Source organism: Brassica oleracea, chromosome C6 (assembly GCF_000695525.1).
Source record: "Brassica oleracea var. oleracea cultivar TO1000 chromosome C6, BOL, whole genome shotgun sequence".
Classification (NCBI taxonomy): domain Eukaryota; kingdom Viridiplantae; phylum Streptophyta; class Magnoliopsida; order Brassicales; family Brassicaceae; genus Brassica; species Brassica oleracea.
The window spans coordinates 19209777-19219665 of record NC_027753.1 but is presented as its reverse complement, the minus strand read 5'-3'; the positions used below and the strand labels follow the sequence as shown (position 1 = coordinate 19219665).

The 9889-nt window shown below is 40.9% G+C and overlaps 2 protein-coding genes across 2 annotated transcripts; one reads left to right on the top strand and one right to left on the bottom strand.

Annotated features, from left to right (window-relative positions):
* The first annotated feature begins 3439 nt into the window (after positions 1–3439).
* LOC106296477 (reticulon-like protein B12) lies at positions 3440–4597 on the top strand. Its single transcript, XM_013732614.1, has 4 exons — positions 3440–3658; positions 3753–3933; positions 4030–4241; positions 4319–4597. The coding sequence occupies exons 1-4, from the start codon at positions 3589–3591 to the stop codon at positions 4465–4467; spliced, it is 612 nt and encodes a 203-aa protein (XP_013588068.1). The 5' UTR covers positions 3440–3588; the 3' UTR covers positions 4468–4597.
* LOC106296476 (mitochondrial uncoupling protein 1) lies at positions 4460–6889 on the bottom strand. Its single transcript, XM_013732613.1, has 9 exons — positions 6598–6889; positions 5933–6148; positions 5771–5849; positions 5560–5693; positions 5372–5470; positions 5173–5277; positions 5010–5084; positions 4833–4919; positions 4460–4730 (listed from the first exon to the last, which is right to left on the bottom strand). The coding sequence occupies exons 1-9, from the start codon at positions 6673–6675 to the stop codon at positions 4689–4691; spliced, it is 915 nt and encodes a 304-aa protein (XP_013588067.1). The 5' UTR covers positions 6676–6889; the 3' UTR covers positions 4460–4688.
* Positions 6890–9889: the final 3000 nt, after the last annotated feature.

Sequence of the window (9889 nt, the reverse complement as noted above, 5' to 3'; positions counted from 1 at the left end):
TACATCATACTTATATCGATGAGATCGAATCAAATCTTGTAGTAAAACGGAACCCAAAAGAGTTTACATTATGGCATGACCGCCTCGAATGTGGCATTTGCGAGATTTCTAACTCAGATAATCAAACTGCGAGCACAGTTTCCTGATTATACTATTAAAAGAGTTAGACTAGACAACGCTGGTGAATTCACATCCCAAGCATTCAATGACTATTGTATGGTAATGGGAATTGAAGTTGAACATTCGGTTGCTCATGTTCATACGCAAAATGGTTTGGCTGAATCTTTAATTAAGCGTCTGCAATTGATTGCAAGACCATTGATCATGAGATCAAAACTTCCAACCTCTGTATGGGAACATTCCATTTTGCATGCAGAAGCACTCTTTCGGATCAGACCGAGTGCATACCATAAGTATTCCCCACTACAGTTAGCGTTTGGTCGAGAACCAAACATTTCCCACTTTAGAATCTTTGGTTGTGCAGTATATGTGCATATAGCACCACCACAACGTACAAAGATGGGACCACAAAGAAGATTGAGAATATATGTTGGTTGTGATTCTCCATCAATTATACGATATCTAGAACCACAGACTGGTGACGTCTTCACGGCATGTTTCGTCGATTGTCATTTTGATGAGAAAGTATTCTCAGTTCAAGGGGGAGAAAACAAAAATGTAGAAAATGATATCAAATGGAGTGTACCTTCGTTATTATATCTTGATCCTCATAATAAAAAGTCTGAACTAGAAGTTCGACGAATCATGCATTTACAGAGTATAGCTAATCAGCTACCTGATGCATTTGTGGATACCAAGGCGGTAACTAAATCTCATATACCGGCCGTGAATGCTCCTGCTTGTATCAAAATATCAAATGAGCAAGGAAAAGCAGATGATACACGAGAGTCTAAAACACGCTTGCAACGTGGCAGACCTGCTGGTTCTAAAAATAAAAATCCTAGAAAACAGAAGGATGTCAAGATAAATGACACATCCAAAATAGCAGAAAGTATTTTGGAAGAAACAAATAATGAGGATACTGAGAAAGTTGAGCATCATGAGTCGGAAAGTAATCATGAAATTTCTATCAACTACTTCCATAATAAAAGGATATGGAATAGAAATGAACAAAATGATCTTGATGATGCTTTCTCATATATTGTGTCAAGTGAAATAAATGAAGAAATCGATGATCCAGAACCAAAATCTGTCTATGAATGTCAAAAGAGACATGATTGGGAACAATGGAAAAATGCAATACAAGCTGAACTTGATTCGCTTAATAAACGAGAAGTATTTGGATCTATTGTGCTCACACCTGCAGATATGAGACCAGTTGGGTACAAATGGGTTTTCGTTCGAAAATGAAATGAAAAAAATGAGATTACGAGATACAAAGCTCGTCTAGTGGCTCAAGGTTTTTCTCAAAGACCTGGAATCGATTATGAAGAAACGTATTCTCCAGTTATGGATGCAATCACGTTTAGATTCCTGCTGAGGCTAGCAGCTGATAAAAATCTAGAGATGCGTCTCATGGATGTTGTTACAGTTTATCTATATGGATCATTAGATATTGATATCTACATGAAAGTTCCTGATGGATTTAAAATGCCAGAAGCATTAAGTTCCAAACCTAAAGAGTTATGTGCAATAAAATTGCAAAGATCATTATATGGGTTAAAGCAATCTGGACGTATGTGGTATAATCGTCTCAGTGATCATTTAACAAAAGAAGGATATGTGAATGATCCTATATGCCCATGTGTTTTCATCAAGAATACAATATCCGGATTTGTAATAATCGCGGTATATATTGATGATCTTAACATTATCGGAACTTAAAAGGAAATACAAAAGGCATCAGACTATCTCAAAGAAAAATTTGAGATGAAAGATCTTGGACAGACACAGTATTGTCTTGGCCTACAAATAGAACGTTCACAAAATGGTATATTTGTGCATCAATCCACATACACTAAAAGAGAGTTGAAACGATTTAACATGGATAAATCAACTCCTCTTAGCACCCCGATGGTCGTTAGGTCACTTAATATTGAAAGTGATCCATTTCGACCACCTGAGGAGAAAGAAGAGATACTTGGTCCGGAAGTACCATATCTAAGCGCAATTGGAGCGCTGATGTACCTTGCAAATTGTACACGGCCTGATATATCATTTGCTGTGAATCTTTTGGCAAGATTCAGCTCATCTCCAACTCGAAGACATTGGAATGGGATTAAACATGTTTTTCGTTACCTCCAAGGGACCATTGATTTAGGCTTGTTTTATCCTAAAAGTTCAAAAGGTCAAATGGTTGGTTTTGCAGATGCATGATATCTTTCAGATCCACACAAAGCTCGATCACAAACAGGATACGTTTTCACGATCGGAGGCACTGCTATATCTTGGCGTTCTCAGAAACAAACGCTCGTGGCTACTTCTTCAAATCATGCTGAGATCATTGCACTTCATGAAGCAAGTAGAGAATGTGTATGGCTAAGATCAATAAGCCGACACATCTGTTCAAGCAGCGGGATTGACGAAAATACGGAGCCAACTATTCTATATGAAGATAATGCAGCATGTGTTGCTCAAACAAAGAACGGATATATCAAAAGCGATAGAACGAAGCATATTCATCCGAAGTTCTTCTCATACACTCAAGAGCTCGTGAAGAAGAAAGATATTGAAGTAAAATATGTCAAATCATGCGACAATGCAGCTGACCTCTTCACAAAATCACTTCCGACTTCAGTATTCAGAAAACATGTCCATAACATTGGAATGCGTCATCAGAAGGATCTATGACTGCTCATTCGAGGGGAAGCTTACGTAGTTGTACTCTTTTTACCTTACTATGGTTTTTCCCATTGGGTTTTCCTAAAAAGTTTTTTAACGAGGCAACAAATACGTCAAAGCAATAAGCAATAGTGACACCGGTCCTCAAGGGAGAGTGTTATGAAAAACAGAAAGAGAGACGCATTAAAATGTTAAAAATATAAAAGATGTAGGGTCCGCTGCACTATTTGCACAGTGAATCCTACTTTTTAACTTCTATATAAACGATCGATTTATAACTCGTCTCGCACACTTCTCTCCTCCCTTTATAATATCGATCGTTTATAATTCGTCTCGCACACTTCTCCTCTCACTTTATAATAAACTCTCTCTTCATAACAATTACTAACTTTTATAATACGACTTTTATTTTCTACATATATGAGTGGAATAAATGTCTTCCTTCCATCTAAGCGAACTTTTACCGTTTAAAAAAAAAAAACAGACTAGAAGGAATGACACTTTTAGGCTGGAAGGTGATAATCGAGAGGCCAACAAACACTTACTTGCTTTCCTGAACAGAGCATACATAGCATAGCTTTGAATAATTATTTATATTATTAATTAATTTTATATATATTCAAAGTTGATGGCTTTGATGATGATGGTGATGACCCAACTTTAGTCTCATCACTTTCTTTGCTCTCTTCTTCTTTCGGTTTGAGCCTGTTGGGATTAGTTTTATTTTTGTCTATTTCTGACATTCTGGGATCTGAGAAGATCGGAATCCTTAAAAATCGTGGTCTTATGGGTTCTTGTTCGGACAAGCTGTTCAAAAGAGAGAGAACAGTACATGAGATTCTGGGAGGTGGCATTAGTAAGTGAATCCATATATCATTACCAAATCAATTATAAAGATTAAGTGATTACTCTGATCTCTTTAACCCTTTGCTTGTGAAATGAATCTGCAGTTGCAGATGTGATCCTGTGGAGGAACAAGAATGTGAGTGTTGGTATAGTTACAGTAACAATAAGCTCATGGATGGTGTTTGAGAGCTTTGCGTACACCATCCTCACTCTTCTTTCAAGTGTTCTTCTCCTCTTGCTCTCTATCCTCTTCCTCTGGTCCAAATCTGCATCTATTCTCAACAGGTAAAACCAAAAAAGTGTCTCTGTCAAGAGATCCAATTGTAATTAAAATATTCTTTCTTCGTAATTTATTTTTATATATCCTTCGGCTCTTATTAGGCCGTCACCGCCATTGCCAGAGTTTCAAATAAGTGAAGAAATGGCTGAAGAAGCTTCCAAGTTGTTACGCTTCCATGTGAATAAACTGCTACAAGTGACGTATGACACTGCAATGGGAAGAGACACAGAGTTGTTTATCAAAGTAGCTGTCTATCTGTTGCTCATCTCACTCGTTGGAAGTCTCATGGATTTTCAGACACTTTGCCACACCGGTAAGTAATATTCATCATAGACTTGGAATGCTTTACAGCTGGATATTCATTCATTACATCACTGGTTGTTTCGGCAGGTGTTTTGGTGGTAATGACAGTTCCAGCTTTTTATGATAGATACGAGGATTGCATAGATGGATCTCTGGTGTTCATCTACAACAAAGCTAAAGAGCTTTACCATAGATTCGAGAAACGGTCTTATCTGAAAAATAAGAAACTGAGCTGAGAACTGTCACTTCTTCTTCTTCTTGATTTATCAGTTTTGTAAAAGAAAAGACGAAAATGTATGATTTTGATGAATGTTTGAATGGTATAGCACCCACATAAATTTATTTCACAGTTTTGCTTGAAAACAACTCTCTGTTCTGGCCCCTCTCTCGACCACCCAAATTAAGAAGAAAACAATGTTGCTCTTATTCTGTCTGGTTAAAATTTTGTGCCTCAGTATTATTTCTTGGACGATTCTAGTTCCCGGACATACTTCTTTGCCTGGATCAAAGTATAATAAAAACCGTTATTAGAGAAGAGAAAGAGAGACAAAAGGGTTTGCGTGCATGGATTCAAAACAATAACAATGTAATAAGTTGTTACCTGTTCGAGGGTTAAAAACATGGTGACGTTCCATGAGCCTAGACGTCCAAAGTTGGGGATGAAACCCTTGTAAAATGCCATAGGTCCCTGTAGAGGCAAAAAAAAAACTCTAAAGAGTTATAAACTTTTTGTGGGTTATGTTATTTCCGTAGAGGGCATAGAAGAAGAGTTGCTTACGTCTGCCTTCAGTGTTTTGACGAAGCAGTCAATAGTGCCTTTGTAAGAAGGATCTCCCATCATTCTTGACTTAACCTGTGCCACACAACAAGATTCCAGGGAAAAAATCAGGAAGCATTGTGGACAAACTCATGGTTTAACGTCATGTGTAGAGATATCATACCACGTCAACAGGGGAACCAATGCAGACAGCAAAGAAACCTGCTCCCAGTCCAGATAGAATATGTGTGACAACGTTATCAGTGAAACCCGGAATCTTCAAGATTGTCTGAAAGAGGAGAAATATGTAACAAGAACGTTTGTTAAAGATATCAGGATCCTTTAGTTATACAAGAGAAGTATGGAAATAGTTTGTTTCATACCTGTTTCACTTGATCGTAACTCGCTAATTCAGCAGCATTGATGATTGCGTTTCTAGCTACATTAGGTCCAAGACCAGTCCACAGAGCTCGCACTCCTTCCTGCCAGAGCCAAGTTAACATAGATATGAAGCAGAGTTTTAGGAACCTTAACCTATGCATGGCCTCAACTTCTATAGCGGGATAAATACCTGTCTCACAATGGTTGAATACGCATTCAACGATCCAGTATACCGTCTTGGCACACCTGCAGCTAGTTTCCCTTCAGCCTGAAGTCTAACTTTCACAAGATCAGTTGGATTCGCTACCATGATACCCAGAGCACCTGAGAGTTTAACAACAACAACATGAGACAAACATATAATCCGAGTTTGTTCTAAACCGTTCTCTCGTTATGCTCACCTGTTGTCAAACCAGCAAGGATCTTCTTGCTCAACGGAACATCGCCTACATGGTCTTTGCCAACGTACAAGTTTTTGACCTGGATGAAAACAGATTGGTTAAGCTTTTTGAGCAGTAACTACGATTTTCTAGAGAATGATATAAGTAGATTTGAGAACCCACCGGCTCATACATTCCGATCCTTAGACCTCCAAAGAGGCACTGACGATGCAACCCTGGTACAACACCTTTCCAAAGAGAACGAAGCCCTTCCTCCCTTGCTATGGTACCAACAGTTCCCAGCAATCCACGATACTTAGGCAAAGTAACATCTCCAGCAATGGCAGACTTTTGGAGCTGAAGCCTCACTTTCGCAGTGTCCAACGGAATCGTACATACCTGTGATATCCAGAGTTTAATTTGCATCAAAAATTTCGAAAAACATACACTCGGTCAACCGTATAAAGGTTATGCTAACAAAATTTCTTCTCGATCTAATCTAAATATTTCATTATCGTCGTGTTTTCCATAATCTTTGATAACATCGCATAGCATTATTAAATACAATGCTCGAATCAAAGCATGATTAACATCGCAATCCAAACGCCACAGATCTGACCTCGTATACATGGGGATGAAATATTCTAGAAATCGAATCAGTTCAATCAAAACCAAACATGAGCATATCGAATCCATGAACAAACGATTCTCTAGCTATACGAGGAAACACGAAGAACAAATCCTGATCGGACTTCAGATAATTTTCATGAAAATTCGCGATACATTGCGAGTATAATCGAAACATGCGCAGCGAAACGCATGGAAAATTCAGGGAATCGGGAGAATACCTCGGCGACGCAGGCAGAGAAGGCACTGCAGGCGAAAGTTTTGGGCAATGAAAGGTCTGATTTGCTATCAGCTACCATCTTCTTCGATCCAGGAGAAAAAAAGAAGCTAATCCAAGAAATGAAAAAGGAGAGAGAGAGAGAGAGAGAGACGAGGAGGAAGTTAGGGTATCGAAATCCAACACAGAGAGAATCTCGAGAACAGTGAAGAAGATTACGGCTACGCAACTTGGCCTCCAGAGCCGTTTCAGTTAGTAGTAAAGATCGTCCCTCTCTTTGCTACGAAAACAAAAAGGTCGTGGGCCCAAATGCAGCAGCGCTTTTTATATACTTATACACTCGCAGGTGTGAGTCACTGTCACACTACATTAACACCAGTGTAACATCCCTGTCCCGCAGTCTGAACTGGATCAGTCCAAAGTCATACTGATCAGACAGGACAGACATGTTGGACATGTCATCTGGATAGTACTGGTCAGATTGATACGATACTGTCTGTCCGAACATAGGAGTTGAGCTTATCGGACTAAGCTGGACGGATTCAGACAAGGCAGCTGGACTTGTCATCCGAGATCAGTAGTCAATGTGTGGACTGACTGGTATACATTCTGATGGGAACGGATACTGAGCTGAACGTGTACTGGAAATCTAAGGAAACTGATGGGAACGGTTATCCGAGACGGTTACTGAGTGGTTACTGGAGCGTTTAGTAAGCAGTTAGCGAAGCGGTTACAAGGCGGTTACCGGAATGGTTACTAAGCAGTTTCGGAACAATTTACCAGGCCGGTTACAGGAGCAGTTCCTATACGCCTAACCGACTGGGACGGTTGAGACATAAACCGCTAAGGCGGTTATAGAGCAGTTGGAACTGCAGGGAGTTATGGAGAAACCGACAAGGCAGTTGGCCGAGGGAGAAACCGTCTAGGATGGTTACAGACTGAAGGGGCGCGGGAGCGGTTGTGGACTGACGGTTTTGGAGTGGAAACCGTCCAACCACTGATTTAATCTGATTTTCGGGAATCAGAAAGGGGACATCTTTTCTGGACACGGTTCGGAGAGAGAAATATACAGAGAAAAAGAGAGAGAAGCACCGAGAGGAATGGAGTGCGCAGAGAAGGGCCGATCGGGTCCTAATCTGACTGTCCGGCTATAGAGCGATGGTGCGTGCGGCATAGTCTGAGTCGTTGAAGGCAAGTCGCGTACTGAATGATGGAACGGGTCGGGTTACTGAGGTATACGGCAGATATTGACCGTTGGTCCGTGCGCCAGCCACAGAACAAAGTTTGTCGGCTTAGTCTGTGCAGATCGGCGCCGTGTACTAATTGACCGTGGGTCCGTGCGCCAGCCACAGAACAGAGTTTGTCGGCTTAGTCTGTGCAGATCGGCGCAATGGATTATGATCGAGATATGCGGGTCTGAGTTTGATCGCAGGACAGTGGGATCGAGTCTGGGCGTAAACCGTATCAGTTCTAGTACAGACTGGGTAGAATGGGATAGATAGCGATCTAGTCGCGGACGTACAAGAGCGAGTGAAGTGGAACCAAGGAATGGAGGAACGATGGGGTAACGTACTGATGAGGATCGTCTGGCATGAGGCATGAGTTTACTGATGCGTATGGTTACTGACTGGATAAAGGCCGGTAAGGCCGAGTTTGGACGGACTGATCTAGGCTTGATCAGTGACTGGTTCTGGAACGCTAGCAAGACTGGCGTACTGCCTGTACTGGATGGCTGGTCGGAGACCAAGCCGTTTCTTCTGTTTACTTGTCACGTGGGGATGGTTGGATGAGTGACTAAGGAACAAGGGGATTCGGTTAAGTATCAGATCGAGCTAGCTGGATAAGACGGATGGGAAGCAGGAAGACCGAAAGGAAGGAATGTATGGATGGGTTATCAGATAACAAAGTACCGAGGCAGTAAGGTACATGTTTATTATGCTGCGATTACTAGAAGACTGCTAAGTTGCTGGATTAGACTTAGTGAACCCTGTGTACTGAACTGAACCTCTTAGAGGAAAACTGGTTAAAAATCGTAAGTAAAGGGAATATTTCGTGAAGGGCCAGTTTGGGTCGGGGCAAGCGAACTGAGGACGAACTGGCGGAAGGGAAACCGGGTCGGGGCCTTTCAAGTGGTATCAGAGCGATTACGGTTCTAGGACAGAGTTGGAAGGATTATTCAAGATTTGTCTATAGACCGAACAGACGTGGAAAATGCTAAGCACGAGCATTGGAGAACTGACGAGAGACTTGATCTTGGGAGTGATCAAGTCGGACTTACACTTTGTATGGGCAAATGTAAGTTAGAAGTCTAATAGGAAAGAAACCGGAAATAAGATCATTGATGAATGATTGGATTGGTTGAATGAAGTCTGAGTTAAGATCATTTAGAGAATGATCGGACTGGTTAAGGTGTTTTGGATTACTCGAGAGAGTTATCCAAGAAATTATTCTAAGTGTTGGAAACAACAGAGAGGTTTACTTAATTCAAGGGATCCGGATTCTGAAGTGAAGAAACATGAAGGATTGACTATGAGATTTCTGAAGCTTAAGGAAGGTTAAGCAGACTGGAGTAAAGAAGAACCAAGCTGTTCGAGAAAGTGAAAGATGATTTAAAAATGTCAAAGTAAGACAATGAATTGCCAAGGACAATAATGTCGGATATGGAGCCAAGGAGCTGACGAGTTTAATTATGTATGGACAAGACGTCTGTAACTGGATCTGAAAGGAGGACTTCAGACGGAAGGCCTTCAAGGCAATATAGCCGAGTGGATGAGCCGGATGTTGTAAACGGGAACTGAGTTGGACAGGTGGTCCGAGAATTGAGATAGTATCTCAATGAACGGGTTAAGGACGGGTTAAGGCAATGGATGGTTTGCTAAGAGATAACCTGAAAGAGTTAGGAAATCGGAAAACTGAATTGGATTAGTCGTTCATGGAAGAGCCTAAGGACTAATGGCCAAGGCACTGATGCTGGAATGTGAAGTACGGAGACTTACAATCGAATGGAACGTCTGTTGAGAATGCTTAGACGGATTCTAAGGTTTTCAAGATGATGGACAAGCTGGTCCGGGAAAATGGAACTGGAAGTTTCATAAAAAGATTTTGGGAAAAATCTGAGTGAGAGTTACACTTAGAAAGTGGTGGGTGTAGGCAAGTCTGGATATATGAACTGGACAAAGGAATTGTCAAGGTTGACTAAGCTTGATCATCTTGGTAGGTTTGTGCGGTCCGAGAGTTGAGATTATCGGAACAAGAGATTGGAAGTCAAGTGTACTTGCCAAAGACTTGTTAGGTGA